At 43.6% G+C, this 20,473-nt stretch overlaps 1 protein-coding gene across 2 annotated transcripts in view; it reads right to left on the reverse strand.

Moving 5' to 3' along the window:
- Positions 1-20,473, reverse strand: part of CD247 (CD247 molecule) — a gene marked incomplete at both ends in the record, with an annotated part of 45,663 nt that overhangs the window by 1,381 nt on the left and 23,809 nt on the right. For both annotated transcript variants that reach the window (XM_079535853.1, XM_079535852.1), the window contains 5 exons: positions 783-839; positions 1,488-1,523; positions 2,214-2,297; positions 3,302-3,355; positions 4,587-4,693. In XM_079535853.1, the coding sequence (XP_079391979.1) occupies positions 783-839; positions 1,488-1,523; positions 2,214-2,297; positions 3,302-3,355; positions 4,587-4,693 (338 nt within the window). The remainder of the gene's footprint in view (positions 1-782; positions 840-1,487; positions 1,524-2,213; positions 2,298-3,301; positions 3,356-4,586; positions 4,694-20,473) is intronic.

Genomic DNA, 20,473 nt, shown 5'->3' on the forward strand with positions numbered 1-20,473 from the left:
CTTCTCAGAGGGAAATCAAAGGTTATGTGTAAGACACTTAGACTCAAAATAGAACCTGTGTAGGTCACAGCAATTTTTCATTTTGCCATGAACAGCATACCGAGATGGCCTCTTTACAGCACAGGCATCCCTCCCCCAGCAACGAGCTCACTGAACTGAAGCTGTCCCCTTGTCACTATCCTTGGAGACAACAGAGCTGTTCCCTTATAAATAATAGAGAAAATGTGCAGGGAGGGAAATGTTCCCCCAGTTCCCTGTCTGCAGACAAGCGTGCAGTGCCTGCAGGTGCTGACTTGTGGTTATAGGGCAGAGCAGACGCGGTGGCCCACGGAGAGACACTGTGAAACTCCACCTCAGGGCTGCCCTGGAGGAAAGTAAGTGCTCAATGGTGCTGCGACCTGAGCTTTGCAGCCCTTGAAATCAGGCATTTCCTTCAGGTATTCCTCATTCATCTCGGAGGATGACTGAGGTCACTGCCAGACTTTTTGTGTGGAAAGTTGCAGTGTTTCCCCCTTGACATTACGCAGTCTCCTCAGGAATACAACAGCTGTATATGGGCCATGTTTCTAATGCCAGTGGCACAAACCTCGTTGTCCAATCCCCAATAGGCTTTGTGGCTGCTGTAACTGTAGCTTCATCTCTTTCTGCTGTACCTATCTCACCGGTTACTACAGGAAATAGGTAACTGCCCTCAGCTGCAGGCTCTCTCACACAGGGTTGCTGCTCTGCAAGGGAGCAGCAGTGAGCAACACCTACCCCCGCTCCCTGTAGGAGGGACTCACCTCTCCCTTCTTCCCAATCTCACTGTATGCCTCGCCCATCTTGTCCTTCTGCAGGGACTGCAAGAAAGAGGGGGAAGGTGTCAGTGTCAGAGAAAAGCTAACCCAGTCCCCATGTGCCCACGCTCCACTCCTACACGCCTGGGGCTGCCACGAATGACCCAGCCTCAGTGCAGAACTATGACCCCATCCGGAGGAGGGACAGTGGTGGGCTTGGCTGATGTGCAGGAAGCATAAGTGAGGCACCATCAGCTCTGCTCAGCAGCACCACACCGTCTCCAACAATTGAAATGAAGAAGGATGACCAAATCATTTAGCTATGCTGGCGCCACATACTGCACTGCTCCAAAACTCTCTAAAGAAAACCTTCAAGCAGAGTTTGCTCAGGAGACAAAACCCAACACACTGCTGTAGTCCAGGGACAAGACAGTCTTTAACACAGTAGGGTGAGAGATAAGAGAGAGCGGCTCTCCCTCCCTCTATTCCACAGGCTCACAACCAGCACTGATCAGAGACTGTGAATCAGCCATGGGAACCAAAGCTCACTTCTCAGCAAGCACTGAGCACCTGGATAGAGCCAGGGTGAGATGTGAACACAAGTGTTCGTGGCTCTGTCCTTCAGAGCGCTGGCCACATCACATTTCACCAGAGATCAGTCTATCAAGAGGTCCCTAAGCAGCCATCCCCAACCCTTAGTTCTCTACTCACCGTGTAAACGGTGTCGTGGGGGTTCTTCCTTCTCTGCTGTAAGAAAAAGGAAAAAGTTGCCCAAGTGTTGCACTGCTGCTGTCCACCACCCGTACGTGCCTGTGGTTTGCTCTAAGGCCCAGCTACAGCTCCATGGACACAGCCAGTTGGGCCCACCTCACCTCTGCCCGAAAGGCTCTGTTAAAACAACTTGTTTGCTAGACTAGTCATATGATTTTAATAACTGGAAAAAATTCTTAACTCTGTTCTCCCGTCCTCTGCTCGACCCCCCCCCCCAGCTGCTACCTGCAGGCACGCCCCACAGAAGGTTTCCCCTCCCTCTTCTTCTGAAGCTGCTGGGCTCTGCAGCAGAAGCAGTTGCTCTGGCTGCTGCTTGACACTGTCGGTGCTTGCCTGGCAGCATCACATGCAGAGTGCAAACGAAACACTCATTTCCACCTCGCCTGCCCCGCATCCGCCCGGGCCGGGTGTCACTTCCAGCGGTGTGGCTGTGAGTTCTCAGCAAAGCCGTGGGGGCACACATCAAAGGAGAGGGGGAGGTTTACTTTTGTCCCCGTGAGGCTGCCAGCGCCACAGCCGCCGCATGGGTTGTGCCATTCCCTCCCAAGGAGGACCCCGTGACTCGCAAACTGGTGCTGGGCACACGTGTGTCTGAACTGTGGTCAGATGCGAGGAGGAAGGAACTGGATTCAGAGAGTAGAGAGGGGGGATGTGGGAGGAAGCTACCTCGTGTCTCCCGCCCTTCTCAAGGTCTGCGCCTCGCCTGGTGCCCAGCACATCGTATTCATCTCTGTGCCCACGGGACAGTTTCTGAAACGAGAAAGGAAGAAGCAGTGGTGAATGTCACAATCATGAGAAAAGAAATAGAGCGTGGCTTAGCACGAGAAAATAAATTACCCAGCTTGGAGTCCAGCTCCTTGAGTATTGCAAAAAGTTTTTTTACCTCTTAATTTTTACTTTTCTTTCAACAAAATTGTGTACAACAAAGCTATGGAAGCCAGAAAGAGTGGTCCGTGCAGCAGAAAGCTGCAAACTGTTTACATCAAGAAACTTTCCAAGCAGAACTGGGCTGAAAAAGATCAGGAGAGAAAGGGAGACTGAATTCCATGTCCTCTCTGCCACTGGTGGTTGTATGTACAAGACCTTGTTTGTTGTTGTTTTTGTTTGATTGATTTTGCAGAGCAGCTCACCTACATCTGCATCAAGTGGATGCAGAAGTCACACATCTCCCATCTGGAAAAGGTTACCTTGGAAGAGGGCAAAGGAGAGATTTCAGATGAGAAGAGCACAGTCATACTGTACTGAGTATCAGTATTCAGTGCTATTGGAAAGGCGACAGGTGGTAATTTAAACTGAAAACAGAACATTAGCTTTCATAAATTACACAGTTAAATGGTGGAACTTGTCACAGGATGTGGCTACGGTCAAGAGCGTGAGAGAAAAATAAAAATAAAAACAGAAATCAAGGCAATCAGATGTATAGCCAGAATTCAATGCTACCATGAACAAGCAGTTCATCTAGGAGGCCGGGCAGGTGCTTGTGTCCATCCTCTCATGACAGGGAGAGCCTCTGACGCTGTCTGTGGCCAGGCCACAGGGTTGGGTGGGCCTCCAGTATGGCCTCACTCAACAGCCCCACTCAGCTTTGGTTTTCCTCCATATAACTCTCCTTCTAACTGCTATGCTGCACACCTGGGTGCAGTGCTTTCATCAGCTGCTTCATCCCACATTCTGTTGATCCATAGGCAACTCACTGAGTGCCCAGAGAGGTAGAACGACTTAGAAGAAGCACACATAACACAGCAGATACTTACATTATACACATCATCCTGGCCCAGCAGCAGCTGTGGTTCAGAGGACTGGCTAAGCTGGAAGAGAAGCCATACCGTGAGCAGGGGAACAGAGGCTTCTGTCCTTTCGTTCCTTCTCTCCTCTTGTCAGAAGCTGGGCAGCCCAAACACAGGCAGTCTGTGGCACTGATGGAGCTGCAGCAATACAAATCCTGCTCCACACAGGACTGATAAGCAGTTAATTGTTGCAGGCAGAAAGGGCAGCATTAAGTCAGTGAGAGCAGCTCCTTCGTGCTCTACTCTTTTTGGAGAGTGTTATGCTGCACTCTGTATTGCCTTAATCTTACTGAATCATTATCATACATTAAACCTTTCTTAAAAAAACAACCTTCTAGTTGAGTTTGCATTTAGACCTAGGATAAATCTGATTTTCCTTTAAAAAATAAAAATAAAAATTATAGTAATTACAATTTACCCACTCCATGCTTTCCCTTTGACAGGGCCAGCAATTTACCAAGCATCTTCTATTAACAGAGCCCAACATCAGCAACACTGTCCATAAACAAAAGGCCATAACAAGGCTGTACCTTTGGCAAAAGCCACCACAAAAAAACCTCCACCGAGCAGGAAGCACAGTGAGAGATGCTACTCCTTAGGAAATATATAAGTTCTAGGTTTGGGTCAAGACAAAGAGCTGCCCAGAAGATGCTCCACTGGCCCAATGTGTTTCAGCTCTGCTGCTTTTGGCTGAAAGCCTGGCATTACATATGGCTTTCCTGCTTCCTTCCTCCCTGCAGCAGCTTCCTTGTTACAGCTCAGCACCACGCACCTCACCAGCAAACAGCGGAACAGACCAGAAGCACAGTGAGCATGCTGAGGACTATAAGCAAGGGCATGTCTGCCTTCTGAGACATTTTGCTACTTTCTTCATGAACTTGGCATTGTCCTGAATTTTCTGCACACCCTCTCTTCTCTTTCCAACGACAAAGCTGCAGAAGAAACCACATCACCAACTATTTCCCAGCTATTCTATCCAGAATCTCTGACTGCATGCATAACTGTGGCATCAAAGTACTCTCATGTAGTTCATACACTTTCCCTTCACTCCTGAACCCTCAGACAGCATTTGCCCAAGATACTCAGGTTGGTACCAGAAAAGGAGAGGAAAAAAAAAAAAAAAGAGAAGAGAGAGAAAATATTAAGCTCTTATTCTAAGAGACGTGCTTCCTGCTTCCACCCCCATTTTCCAGCTCGGCCCACCATGCTAGCACCACAAAAGCCAAATGCATCAGTGTTTAGATAGACTGACCTTAGCTTTCACAAAAAGGGCCGTGATGATGACTGCATAAATGAAGAGGAATCCATCAAGTAAGTAGCAGAGTCGGGGATCTGTCAGTCCAAGAACTGCTACAGCATCTGCACAGAAAGACCACATACATCAACAAATAAGGCCATGTGCATCAACATGTGCTTGACAACATACATGTGGCAGTGCAGCACAGCACTTTATGAAGCGAAGCCAGTACAGAGGCAAGTCTGCCTGTTTGCAAAGGAGATGGAAATCTGAACGAGGATCATAGAACAAATGAGCCTGGAAGGCAGCAATGGACGTCCAACCCAATGGGGTCACTTGGAGCAGGCTGCCCAGGTCCTGTTCCTACTGAGCTGCCTCTTGTTGGGAGGATCCCTTTGAGAGTTAAAAAGAAAAAAAAAAAAAAGAACATTTAAAACTTTGCTGAGGAAGAAAATCTGCAAATGCCCTAAGTGAGAGCTCAATAAAACTGCTCCTCAGAAGATGCTGGTGTTAATTTCATAGTCCACATTCGTGACATATTCGTACCCCAACCACATCAAGCAGAGCACAGCAATGCTGATGGTTTTCAGCAGCTAGAGCTAATTAAATTGCTCCTGTATCAGAAAACGTGCAGCAAGCTCGAAGATGCCGCTGAAAAATAAAAACAATTCAGGTCAAGAAGCCAAAGTAAATATGGATCTAATACGCAGCTCCAAGACCACTGCCAAAGGAAAGGTGCATACAGCTATTAAAAAAATCACTTAGAAATGAATCTGAGGCATGCTTTGTACAGACAATTGGAGGGAGTTCAAAAGAGGAAGATGAGAATGATCAAGAGCCTGTGAAACCCTTCTACGGAGATAAATTGAAAAGAATTGGTATGATTCATCTCCATCCTAAGGTGAACAAAGTATGGCAATTCCTATTAACTGCATGTGATGGATAGCAGTTGAACCACTTAATGCACTACTTCAAGGCACTCAGTTACTCCTGCGCTGAGAGCAGGGCTGCTCTGTGCAATGGGCTTTTTCTCCAGTCCATCCAGTCACAATGGAGATTTCATCACATTTGCAGATGCCATTTGGGCAGTGCAAGGGAGTCTCCTCTACAGAAATAGAGTTAATGGTGACAGTCTGCAGCACTGCTCAAGGATGCTGTCTGTATAAAGCATGGCTGCAAATCCATGCCTGGAAACTCGGTAATCCAATTGTATTTTGTGAAGTAGAAGATCAAATCACTGCTCCCACCAAGAAGCTCACTTGTGATGCCAACTAGAGACAGCCGAAGGAAAAACACATTTCCAGGCATCAGTTTTGTTTTAAGTAAGGATTTGCATTCAGTTTTTCAAAAATTATGCTTAGAAACAAATCTCTGAAAGTAAAGTAAGACTAAGATCTTGGATTGCCTTCCTTCTTCTCCTCCCATTTTCTACGATTTATAAAATAACATTCAACAATAACCACTGTGTTACTCTCAGGATTATCAAACCTCGTGTACAAGGGGTAAACGGAGACACAGAGATTCAGATATTTGCCTAACACCACGCATCATGTATTAACCCAACCAACTGAAAGTAGCTTCCACAAATTCTTCTGGAGATTCAGAGGATAATACTTAGTCCAGTGCTGGTTCAACACAAAACTAGCCTCACGGTGCCCCGTGCACCACAGCTTTCCAGTGTTTTACCAGTCCAAATTTCAGCAGTCCATTAAAATGTAGGAGGATATTCAAGCAAGATGTCTAAACATGGGCACAGTGCTGGAGAAGACTTTTTCCATCAGCACATTATCAGCTGTTTATGAAACACAGCACAGATACAAGCTGTGCTTTGGCCATGTTCAACATTACAGTTTGCTGTTTTCCTTGGCCTTAAAACTAAGGAGCAAAACATGAATATTATCAGGATTTGTGTTGTAAGACTGGATGCTAAGCAGCAAGAATAATTACATTTGGGAAAAAAAAAATAAAAAATCAGGTCATTGATTCCCACTTCTTTATGCCAAAAGTACGTAATGCATTATATGCATCCTTATGCATTTTGGAAACATAAGGTCAGGATAAGATGCTTTAGGAATGTGGCAAACCCATCATATTTCTGCTAGGATCCCTTCCAGGGAGGCACTATCACCAACTTCAAGCACTGCAATTTTCCTCTTGATTAATTTGAGAAGAAATAGATTTAGAAAATGGAAATGAGGATAATTTGACCAAACGCCAAACACTTTCCAGCTGATTTGCTGAAAGAAGACCAAACGTGTGCAAAAAACCAAATGATCTCCCGTTTCAGACTAAAAGGGAAGTTAAACTTTTTGCCCACCTTGAACAGAGCAATCTTTATGCCCTCGGAATCTTTCCAGAGCGTTGTCGGAAACAGAACAGAGGGGAATGCCTTTCTCATCTCTGGAGGGGGACTCCTCACATACCCAAACAGTCAGTCATTCTCAGAAAAGCACTGCTTTCACTTCTCGCTTTTGCGAGAACTTGGTGCAAAGGGCTTTCCTGAAGCAAAACCTGTGATGCCTCCTAGAGACAGCAAACCAAGCACACTGCGATGGCAGGACCCGGATATTCAGCAAGCTCAGCTAACAGATGTAAACTATGAAGCTCCTTCAGCTTTTGTAGGGGTTTTAGATTAGACCCATGCTCTTTTTCTAGACTCATATTCAACAGGGATAGCAGAAGTTCAGTCTAGTTAATGTAAAAGATGTTCCCTGCTTTAACTTCTGTATTGTGAAGTATCCAGAGAGGCAAGGCTTACCACTCAAATGGTTATTTCTAGCTTTCTTACTGCTTCCCTTAGAGATTTCTGCCTGAGCATCCTACAGCATAACTCACTCCAACCTGACTTCTATTGGGCAGCCTTGTTGCTACTCTTTTAGAAGAGTTCAGCTTCTAAAAGGAAACACATGCTATGGCACACTTCTCAGAAGAACTCAGTCTACACATCTTGGCTCACTGGGGATCCCACAGTCTATGCGCAGCAAGGCTGAAGGCAGAGACACCAAATCAAGCACAAGATGCTTTTCATCACAACCAGAGGCATTTGTCTGTTGGGTGCAGCAGACATTCCCCTGGCACTTTAAAGTTAGACTTTACAAAAAGCAAACAAAGCACAAGGTTGATAAACAGCTTGCAAGTAACTCATGGCCCATGGCTCCAGTAGTCAAATATACTGATAACATGAAGAGCGATACCTACATGGAAGATTTATAAAGCCCTTCCCACTCATCGGTGCATTGCTCTTCTCATCTCGGGGCTAAGGCAGGAAGGGACTGCTTGGATTTCATGGCTCATACCAAACCAAATGCAGAGATGCACAAACACAAGAGACGTAACAGGACTGTTCTGCCTCAGAATGAACTCAAATCCAACACATTTGATCAGCTGCAAGCAGACAAGAAAAGGAGGGAGCTTTTCCATCGCAGCACAGCAGTCTGAAGGCTTGAGGTGCCGGAGGGAGGATTGCAGCTATTTGCAGACACCAGTCAGGCCACGAGTGATTCCTTGCACGGCAGCCAACACAGTCCAAAGCTGCAACAATTACAGGAACCCCACTGGAGGTACAGTCGGGCAAAGCCGTGATCATACACTCATCATTGCTAATCCTATTGGAATGAAAACCAGCTTTGCTTTCCTTTCCTTTCTCCAGGATCAGTTTTCATCTAACTCACTGACAGCACAAGACCTATCCCATGCCAAAACAGCAAGCAACAGAAAGGACAGTAAACCTGTATAATGAATGCCATCCACTGTTTTTAGTTAAGCTTATAGCAACGCTTTACAAAACTTGGGTGGCTGTCATCCAAGCCTGCAGAAAGCTTTCAAGATTTACTTTAGGACATCCATTGGGGCAGTTCAGATTAGACACTCTCAAGACTTGCAAAGTTTCAAGATGTTTCATTGCAGTCTCTTTACAAACCTGTGCTTCCAAAAAGGCATCTCTGCTGCTGAGAAAATTACCAGAGAAGCTTGCTGTCGGGCAGAGAAGTGGTTAAATCACCTCACAGCAGCAGTGGTGGCATCAGGTTATGGGCAGGAAGGAGGCTGTGCCGGCCCTAACGGCTGGGGCTCTGCACAGCGCAGCTACAAGCGCTGGGGTGGGAGAGGCTGAGCGCAGCTCTTCCCATCGCAGCCAGTCCTCTGCTGCCGACCCGCTTAGTGAGGGGATGTTTGTTTGTGTGGCATTCTGACTGCTAGGAGGTGGCACACATGTAATGGCACTTACGGACAGAGTACAAAGCAAGGTTGGTTAAGGGCGTTGGTTTAATATTAATTCCCTGCGTTTTGGTTTTTTTTTTTTCCAGCATCGCTGGCCAAAGCTTGGCCTCTTTCCAGTGACCTCGAACACTAAGCCCTTCAAGGGTCTCATAAAGAGAGCCAATGGAAGAGCAATCACAGCATGGAAACATTCCCACAAAACAACGCCTGTGCCCTTGAGAGAACCCTTCAGCAAAAGCTCTTAGGACAAATGCTAACTCCAGAACCCCTTGCAAGATCCCCCTTGGAAAAGATGAATCACTTCTTCCCCTTCCGGCATGTCTTCTCCTCTAATTTGTGTGCATTCACATCTTAACAGCGTGGACAAACAATGTACATAAAATATGGCAAAGTAAAACATTGCTAAAGAGAAGAGACTATAAATTATCAGGGCATGGGGTATGGCTTTATGTCCCTGGTAATACTTAGCAGGTGCAGTCTGCAGTCCACCACCAGGTGACATAACTGTGGTTGCTCATCCTCCCATCACTACATTTTGTTATAATCCATCCCAAGGTACTTGATCTTGAGTACCTTACCTCAGGTTGTATTAAAGCATAAGGAAAAAACTGCTGTATTTTGAGATGTATCTCATCGCACACGGGTAGGAAATTGCAAATACAAAGAGAATAGAGAGACAGACAGACAGACTGACTGAATTGAAGACTGTTGGAAAGCAATGCATTCCTGTATGGGAAAAAAAACAACAGAAGGGAAGAAGATCCTTATTATTAATGGCCCGATGCCGTGGCTTTATTTTGCCATATTTAAGACAAGGATAACAAAAGTAATATTTTAGCTGTAAAAAATGTCAAAGTTCTCTGCAGCTCTCAGACACTGGGAAGTTTTTATCTTATTAATAAGAGAGAGAACTATGGCAAAAGCAAAGCAAGCGAAGAAAAAGGATCCCCCAGGTTCTCATCATAAAAAATTCCTGCATATTTACAGTACGAGCACAAGCCATTGTAAGTCAGTATTTGAGCCTGAGATGAAAGCAAAACTTTACCCATACCTACAGTGCATGCAACTAATATTAAAATTTATCAAGTTAATTCCAGTACCCAACATATCCATATCCAACATGTACCACAGACATACATCTCTATATTACCAGTAATGAATTATAGTGTTAGAGAGGTACCTGTTAGCCTTCAAACTACTTTGGTAAATAGTAGGCATATTCTGGTCATGCCTGCTATCCATTCTGGCAGCTCATTTCTGTTGTATTACCTCTACTTATTTATTTATTTTTTCCCAATTGTTAATTGGTTGTAACAGCTTCTATGCTGAAAATGAACACAAGAGCTTCCAAGCAAAGCTATCTAAAATTAGTAAGAGCACCAAATTTAAGAATCTAACAGTGAAGATTTAGGAAAAAAATTAATTTCTATGGCTGAAGGTTGCAACAGGTGCCAAAATTGTACTTTTTGTGAAACAAAATGGCACTGTGGGCTCTCTGTAAGAGCATTTATATTTTGCAGTTTTAAGCTTTTCAGTGTTGTCTGTTGTAGGCAGCCCGGGTAACCATGCTGTATTTAAGCTTACATTGCAGACGAATTAAAAACATGAAATCCTTTTCCCAAAGAGGCTCAGCTTCGGAGTCCTCCTGCTAGCAGTAATTACAGACAATATTGCACAAAGTTCTGGCGACCAATAGCAATACTCTGGGTCAGCTTCTCTGAAAACTACAGGCTGCATTCTGCACTCCCTCCGTCCAGGAAATCTCCATCGATCCCTGCAAGCATTTCATGGTGAAGCAAACAGCTCATGTTCTGTATGCTGAAAACAGGATGGGATGATGATAGCAAGGCGGTAAAGACCCTGAGATTTCATATGGTTCTTGAACGCACTGGTTTCAGAGGGGCAGGAGGAGATAGTATTTGGACATTTAACATGTTGGGATTATTAGTTCTTGTTTGTTTTTCTAAGGAAAAAAAAAACCAAAACCAACATTCTACAGTAACAGTCAATCAGGGAGTGCTAGAGTTGGGTATCAGCCCATCGAAACAAACACAGCAGGATCTATGATTTTTATACAACGAAGCATATATGGTGGTAGTAGTGGGACTTCAGAGGTTGATCTGTGTTTGCATTAAATGAAGAGCAAGCTGAATTATAGATCTATGAAGTCAGCATAAATGAGGAAAAAAACTAATGAAGTCACCCACCATACTAATTTGTATTCTGTCTTATACTCCAGCTTCAAATAATGTTCACTTCACTCCACCCCCCGGTTTTATTCTTATCCTTGAACTAAATGCCTGCTTGGCATTCCTAAATATGCTTCAGACCTTCTCCCATCCTCATGTCCCTGCTTAGCTCCAACCTAACCCACAGGTGGTACTTGCTGTGGATGCCCACCAGCCAGCTACTGGCAGCCACAACCCAGCAGGCCTGTGCAGAGCTCGTGCTCCGACTTGGAGTTTGCAAGTGCTGAATTTGGTGTTTGTCCTTCTGTCTAGATGCCATCGGTCCTCTGGCAACCTGGAGAAAGCTACTGGCCTGTTGCCTGGTTGCATAATGAGGTACAGCCATTCATAGCTGGAAAAGACTATGATCATCGATCTATGTCAATTTCATATACAGCACTGAGTTTACCCTATGTGCTTTTCTTCACAATTTTTCAGGAAAATATAATTTTCCAGAAACACTGCACACAGAAATCCTGTCTTGTCGCTTACAACTACATTTACCTTGTTTTGTTTTTCCTGGAGGAATGCCACAGCTACCTGTAGAGCATTTAGATTCCTTGTATTTCTTCATGGCATCTTAAAGCACAGTAGCAGCACTTAGTGACTAGACCAGATACAGTTTGCTGTATGAAAGCTGTTCATATCTGAGAGTTTTAGTGCACATTTCCAAAGCAGTCCCATAAGATGGGATGTTAACTTCACTCTCATTCTCTAAGTGTTGAATTATGCATTACACTATCACTGCGCTGATAAAATTGCTTGCAGATCTCACGAAAGATGTTTCTTTAAAGGGCCTTAATGCTGCTTCTAAAATGGATGAACATTTTCACATTGTATTTACTGTAAAAACCCCATCTCTCTCCACAAAAGCCTTATCGGGAAACCTCCGAGATGTGCAGACAAAGAAAAACTGCCTGGAAACAGCTTTTTTTTTTTTTTTTTTTTTGCTTTCCATGTGCAAGCGAGTTGGAATTTGAATGCAAGGGGAATTTCAACTATCACAATTTTTCATAATACTCAGTGCTTAATGAACCTTTTTTTTCAGAATGCAGCATTGGAAAGGGCAGTTAAAGTGCTAGGTGAGGTGAAAGATGGCCAAATGCCTACTCCTCTACATGTGAAAAGGCTCTGCTTACTTCTGCTTACTTCTGCTGTGTACTCCCTATGAAAACCCTCCTGCTGCTGCTATCCATTGGGACTTCTTCCAGCCACAGAGCTGACTGCTGTATGTCATACTACTTAAAGTATGTAACAAAGAGCTGGGCTGTCCAGGCAATGCATTGGCTATAATACAACAAAACAGCATTCTTCCTTACCTCAACACAAATGTTGTGTTTGTTTTGTTTCCTTTCAGGCTTTGTGTTGTTGTTTTTGTTTTTTTTTAATTAGCTGTGACTAATCCATACTTCATTTTCATCTGGACTTAGCAGTTATCACTTACGCAATACAGGGAAGATGCTGGGCACAAATACAGTGCCGAGGTGCAGTGCAGTAGTCTCACTTGTGCCTCTGGGAGTGTCTCATAAGCACTGCTACGGAATTAATTTCATTAAGCTAAGTGTTATTACACAGAATTAGCCATTAGATGTGCATTAATTGTTTCAACCTACTTAATGAAAGCTGTTCCAAGAAGTTACCCTGGTTTTAGAGAGAAAATACTACGAGTACAGCTATTCAAAGTGAGGGCAATTAAGAGGATTATGTTCAGATTTATCGCATCAAAATGGAAGAAGAAATGTGCAATAAACAGCCCAGTTCTCTTCCCACACCACTGATTCCAACAGAAGTTAGTTAGACAGGCCATTTAACTCGGAGTGCACAGCCTTAATCCCAAAGCACGCACGCACACGCCTTCAAGGACATGCAAGAAACATGCAGTGATAAACAACAATAATGAAAAGATACACAAAACTGTTCTCTCTAGCACAGTGTTCATCACACAAGAATCTTTATTCACTGTAACCAAATTAAGTCTGGGAGGTTTTGATGCCATGATATTGTGATATGCAAAAATAAAACTTTTCATTACTCTTTTCTTTAGATTTGCCATACGTGACCCTGCTTTTGGAGTAACTTCACTACTTATTCTTCTGCAGTTCATATCCACATGCATTAAAGGTCATCAAAAACTACTGAAATTATCACCTTAAAAACATTATTTTTGTACCTCATATGTATATTTTGATGCATCAAGAAAAATTAATGATTGTTTACTCAAAGTTCTTTACAAGAGCAACATGAACGCAATTTATTGCAAGACAACAACAACAGAAAAAAAGTAGGAAGGAACATACAGTCCAGTTCATTGCAAAGGACCAAATGCATGTATCTAACTCCAAACAAGTGCACTGAGGAGGAATGCTGTGTTTGCAAGGGATATGAAGGTTGGGAGGAAAGCCCACATGTATCAAGCAAGAGAACTTTGGCTTTGTAGATGGGGGCAAAGCGCTCTCCGATGTTGTTCAGAGCATAAAAATTAACAGAAAGTAATGGGGAAAAATTCAAAAATTCATTTGTCCTTTCAGTCCATTTGCAGTGTAGATGTGACACAAGGTCTCCAGCTAACAGCTTCCATGCAACCACCTGAAATTTCTAGAATATGATTGCATCCGCTGTCACACAGCAATTTGGTGTCTCAAACCATGTACATACATACAAATCTAAGCTATAAGTGAGGAGACATTATTTAAAATTGAGCAAATACACTGCTTCTCATATAGTGAAAAAAAAACACCAAAAATAAAAATCACAGAAAAATAATAAGCAAAACTACATAGACCTAAAATAATTCTATATTACCAAAGGAGCACTGTAAGCCCCGTAAAGCTGAAATTTCCCTCTGCAAGCCTCGTTCTCCTCCATGCCTCACTGTTACACATCTCAGTCTCTATAGTTTATGTTCAGAATAGTAAAAGTCTCTAAAAAATGTCAGACCATGGGAGAGAGAAAGCATCTGCTCAAGTATTTTACCACCGTGCTCACAGAGATCCAAACCGTATGCTCTTAGGAGCAATATTCCTTTTCTATCACATTTCCAGCAATAACTGCTATAATATCAGTAGCATATAAAGGAAAAGCAAACTAACTAGAAGACAAAAAAACAAATCCTAAGCAGAATTACTAAGTACTCTTTAGGAACAGTAAGTGAAGACAGTGTTACAGAAGGATTTATAAGCTAGGTAATGCTAAGCAGAGCATTGTACTGAACATTCTGTTTCACCTAAAAGTCTTGGCTGACTGTGGCTTAGAAATATCCTCTCGATAGGCTGTCCAGAGCTTAGCACTTCTGCAGCTTTTAAGAGATGGCAATAATTCTGCAGATGGTCATGCTTGCTGCAGAATAACCCGATACCAGATATCACGCAGGATTAGAATGCATGCAAAACCAATTTGTAATTTAAGGCATGACTAAGTAATTAAGCTAAAAGAGTCTTATTTCAGAGTTAGCTGTACTTTCTGGTTGTTTTTTTTTTTTAAATGAAGTGTCAGTAACCTATACTTTAAAAACAAAAGTAGTTCTGCTATGTGAATGTACCCCAGCAAATCAGAGCAATTGTAGTGAAGGGATTATAGCTGGCTCTACACAGGCTGGCTTCTAATCACAATCATACCTCTACAGCTACCTTCTGCAATCTCAGGGCAGACGAGCAATCAAGTTCTATGAGAACACAAGCAATCTGAATGTCACCATCCATGCAGTTGCCTGTCAGTGCTGAAATTGATAATAAAAGCTTTCATCAGCATTTTTAGCACCTGAGAGTAAAATTGTGAACTCACTGCACTGCCAGAAAGCCCAACTGCCTCTACTAATTACCTCAGAAATGTTTTGTGCTTATTCTGGTGTGCCCGATGATGCCACCCTTTACATGGAAAAAATGTCTAGCTGCTTTATTCACTAATTACTCACTTCCAACTAACACAGCAAAATTAATAGGTATGCATGTTTTTAGACAGGGATTGTATTTTAGTTTTGTTTCTGAGCAGAAGTGTGGAAGTGAAAAGTCAGCTCGGCTCTCTGCTTGCTGTGTTGTAGAGAATGCAGCATTACTCTCTCGGTCGTTTGCATCCAACTCTTCAAGTTACAAATGCACACTCCAAGCCAAAAGAGAGGAATCCTAGCAGTGACAGCAGAACCTCGCCTACATTGGTTTAAAAATGTGGCTCATAGCATTGAGGTGATTATAATGTTTGACAATCAGAACAATCCCATCCAAACAACTGATGCACAGATTTCCAAAGGACTTCACAAAAACCCCAACAACCCAAGAAGGAATACACTTCATGAAGAGAATCTTCATGGTCAAAAAGGACAGAAAAGCATAAAACTGACTGTATTCAATTATTTTCTCTAGTTATTTACAGACAGTTCCATTCCCTCCTGATCTTTAAAATTACCACATACTGTGAAAGGTCAGACAAAATTGGACTCCTAAGCATAGAAACATTTGCAGTTTAATGATGCAGTGCTGACCAGGACAGTTCAAACAAACAAACAAACAAAAAAACAACCACAAAACGGCCATGAAATCAGCTCAGGGCACTGTTCTGTGCTCGCATCCCCTGCAGCCAACGCATGCTAGACATTACCCAGGCTGCTTTTCATAATAACTTCAAGTCAGAGTTAAGTGAAAATGACTACGTTATTATCTCCTCACACTTCTGGCACCTATCCACTTGCTCACCTACACGTTACAGCTTTCCATCCTGACCACTAACTACCTTTTTATCGGATGTCATTAATAAAGATGCATTTTTCTCCACAGACATGCTGAAACTTCTTTTTGTCCTCCTGTTACACTCTAGAGACGCTGCATTTTGACCAGAAAGGGTTGGATCTGTGTTTCTGTGGGGACCACTTATATCAGAATTCGACATTTTGCTTTCAGAAAGCCAAGCATCGTTTCTTGTTCCAGCTGTTCTTGCTGCTACATCTCAGTACAGCCTTGGAAAATCCTCCTGTGCCCAGTGTCCTTGCTCCCCCTGGCATTCCACACCCTGCCAGCAGCAGGCTGGCCATGCTACTTTGAGAGCACCTCAGGAACGGGTTTCCTGGCCCATTGCTGGAGCTTTCTGTTTGCTCTCATCGGCCAACAGGCAGGAAATGGGGGCACCGAGGGGCCTGCCCCTGCATCTGCTCACCTCCGCCGCCACACAGCCCGCTGTGCTGCACGCCGCTCCCACAGCACGAGCTGCCTTCTTCTCTTTCAGATCTCCATCCTCCGCGTCTCGTGGATAGATTAATATCAGTAAGGTCAAGTTTATTTTCTCTGTTGCGTTTCTTCAACCTTTCTTCCTTGTGCAAGACCACCGATTTCTCATGGCCCTTACAATATTAGGGAAATGAGCTATAAAACAGCTTCAACATCCTTTTTACACATATTTGCTGAGAGAATCACAAGGGGCCACCTTTGCTTATCTGTCAGCAATCACAGTGTCTGTGCCCACCCAATCTCCTCCACTTATAAGCTGTAGCAACCAAGCGGGGCTCATGGTCCCCCACTCACACACACCCAGCCCCTTTGAAGCCTCAAAACGAGACAGGACGCTTCCCTGAGACAGATACGGATCTACCCCTACACACCCGCCCCAGCAAACACACATCTGAGACTTTTGTTAGCAAAGACAGGCAATACCAGGTGCATCTGAGAAAGCACTTGCTCGAAGCTGCTGTAACTGAGCTAGAAATCATTACCTCAAAATAAAGACCACGTAGGAGAGGTCTTTTGATTTCAGGGCTCTCTCTAATCTCTCTTTTTACAGAAGGGAGCACAGAAAAGAAGTGCTTGGCTGAAACAGGGCAACTCCAACATCACATTTTCCTTTCACCTGAGGCACACACACCCTTTGCCTAAACTCATAGCCTTAAGGTGGTAGAAGTGGCACTCTGAGCAATACCACGATTCATCCAACAGGTCAACCCACTGATGAAAGAAAGTGGTACTTGGTCTACACCCTGCTTCTGCAAGGTGCCAGACGCTGGAGAAGGACTACACAGCTTTTCAGCCAAATACACACAGAGGCACAGTGCCAGCCCCACTACAGAGCACCGCACATCACATGTAGGGACTGGTTTTCCTTTGAAGTGCCTGGCTCCAAAGGAAGCCCTTTCAACACCCTGAAGGCAATACGTACGTGACGCAATCTTACACACCAACGCCTTTTTTTTTTTTTGTTTTGTTTAAGCAAGATTGTGATCATCAGAGGTTGTTTGTTTGCTTGCAAAACATGGCTGAGTTGTCGCATTCATCTGTGAAATGAGCAACCCCTGGAAAGCTCAACAGAGAGAAGTGAAAGCAATGCCTTGACATCTAACACCATGGGCTCTGCTGCCTGAGCTGAGAAAATCAGCACTCCCGGGAAAGAAAACCACTAAATACTCCTGTGTTGCACAGCCAGACCAGGATGCAACAAGGGCAGCCCCAGTGAAAATGCTGCCCGACATGCTCAGACAAAAAGGAAAGGCTACAAGGCTTGGTGAGCTTTGGTTTGTGTTGGGTTTTATAAAAAGCAAAATATAGATCTCTTGTCAGAAGGCAGCTTTGACTTTGGAATTGAAAAATGAAATTGCCAGAGGGAAAAACAAGTTCACATCCACAAAGAGTAACCACCAATACATAGATACTCTCCCCCTCTTTTATAAGAAGCACCCAGAATAGAAGCACGTATTTTCTGATTATTTCTTGCCAACTCCCACTCCTTCATAATGAGCAACTGGAAGGTTTCAATCTGAATAACTGGCTTTAAAAGATTTAGGGAAATATAGCTCAAGTTATTATGTCAAAGGGCAAAAAAGCCCTGCTTTTGCTCTCTGCAATATACTGTATTGGTTCCCATGAGCAAGCAACAATTTTGAACATGTAGGAATAAAACATGGCTTCCTACAAACGTTTCATGCACTGTCATTTCAAAGTCATAATAAACACTCAGAAGGTTAAATTCTTATTGTATGAGGCCGAGCTAAAACTTTCTCATAGAAATAAAGGTAACCACAAAACATAACACTGCCCATAGAGCTGTGGTATTTTAGAACAGCAGGTATGAGCTGCAGTCAGAACTGCAGAGGCATTACACGGTGTTTGCAAGAAAAGGTTTGAAGGTCTTTTGCACAATCAAAAAGATTAAGGGACACAGTTGCAAACATGTAGCAGAGTTCAAATAATCAAAACAAAAACCTGCACTGAACTTTTGAAAACATCTTCAATTCAAGAACATCTTTTCTCTTTTCCCATTATTTTGCATTAATGCTGCCTCAGATCATCCTGCTCCTGAAACTACTGACTTCAGTGACAGATAAATGGAAAGAAATAGAGATACAATAGGATTCTCCTCTGATTTCATCTTCCAGTAATGTAGGACTTGATTAAATCAACGATCATATTCAGTCTGAAAGAGATCCTTAAGCCTTTTGGTTCATCCATTGCCATTTTGCTTTTGCACACGGGCTACATAATTGCTGTATTCCCCGTTATATACCAGGGTTGTTTGTGCATGTATATGTACACATATATATGTATAAGGAGTGTGTTGTGGATGTGAATGCACAGAAGTGCCTGTGTATCTGCTCCCCAGTCATGCTCATGGCAAGTTGCTAACCTGAGAGAGGAGGACGCAGCAAAGATCACTCACGTAGCGGCAGCTTTCAACCAGGCAGATACATATTAAAGAAAGAAAGAGCTCAGCAAGGAAGGGAGGCACTTACCATGCATACCATGTTGTAGGAGAGCCTCCCTGTCTTCCCCGCACAGATCAGAGGGTGCCAGGACCGCAGCACAGAGGAAGTCACACCACCTTTGAAATGGGTCCCAGCACAGCACTCCCACCTCTCATGGTTTCCCTCAGTGGGGTCCCTTCTACTGCTCTGTGCTGGGAGAGCAAGCTGGCTGCTGAGAATGCACCCAGGTCAAGTGCATGGACTGGCCCTGCAGTGGACAAGCCCTGAAGCCCATGCCGCAGAGAGCAGCTCAGCCCAGGGCAGCCGGCAAGGCCCCACCTGCCTGAGGGGCTGGGCTGCTCTGCTTGTCCAAAATCTGAGATGTGCTGGCTGTGCAAGAGAGGGTTCCTTCTGAACGGCCTAGGTCTCACTGGCAGGCCTATGGGGCCAGCTAGCCGTGTCAGAGACAATACTAGTGCTTCAGGCAACATGGATGGGCCGGTAACCACACCTGCATACCAGCGCCGTTTAACCCACCACTGTGTGTTTAACACTTGCTCCAGTTCTTGTGTTATCGTAAGCAAGTATAAATTCCAGGTTTCCATTTGTACCTTCCTTTATAACATTAAGATCCTGACAGAAAAATGTAGCATCCTCTGTTTTTTTTCTAATCAGTCTTTGCCATCCATGCTCCAAGTTCTTCTGGCATTATAAAGTCAAAACCAGATAAAAATAATGTACGTATTTTTCTGAGGATGCAAATTAAGAATGTGGGCAATTACATGAACCCTCAGAAGCCAAGGTTTGAAGAAAAATTACCACTTCTGTAAGACACACAATAAAATTCATGATTTAAAGATGGGTCAGAAAGTTATTCAGAGGTTAAAAAAAATATCAGGTCAGCAAATGGAGCCTGTACATTTGATCTCAAGCTATTAGAGAGAGTACGTAGTGCTCTACAAGTAGTAGTTAGTACCTCCATTGCATGGAGAAGAGAACCATAAAAATCAGTTGTTGTCTTTATTCTCAGAATTTATTTACAACGTTCCCAGTTTGTGTAGCTGTGAAGCCTCATCACCAGAACCACAGATACTGACAAGTCCATCAATAAGCCAATATCAAAGTGTCAGTGATCACTCACATCACATCAGTCCTTTAAAGCACTGCACTGCCCTAGCCCAAAGCTGCCCTGACACCTGGCAGACGTTCCTACACAGAAAGGACTAAAAAACAAAAAGGTGAATTACACAAACTACATCAAGTGCTGCCTGTCAGCAGCACTGACAACACTCCATTTATGATGGAGAGGACTAACTTACTAACAGGAGAACAGACAAGAAGATACTTGATCATAACAAGATGTTTTTCCAAACTTATTTGCATGTTATTCACCTACTTTCTTTTGATCATCAGCTGTTAGCACATTTGTTGTGCTAACATACACAGCTAAATATCTGTACCATGAGAACATTTTCCTTTGTAGAAATAAGTTGTTAAATTTCATACCTGATGTGTGCATTTATTCTAAAAAAGAAGCAATTGCTTAGGGCCCAGATTATGTCCTCTTTGAAGCAGCAAACATAGATGCCTTCATTCAGTAGCATAAGCTGCTATAGTTGTTGCCTTCTTGAATGCTCTTTCCAGCCCCCAATAAACCTGATAACTCAGCCAAAAAAAAGCAGAATTATTTTGTCCTAATGCACTCTGAAGAAAAAGGCATGCGTGCTCCTAAGCCACTCCAATGATAAAAAAAAATAATAATCAGTCCTTGTGGTGCCTGAGGTTGTTGGCAGAGTTTGCCA

Source organism: Tetrao urogallus (assembly GCF_951394365.1).
Source record: "Tetrao urogallus genome assembly, chromosome: 1".
Classification (NCBI taxonomy): Eukaryota; Metazoa; Chordata; class Aves; order Galliformes; family Phasianidae; genus Tetrao; species Tetrao urogallus.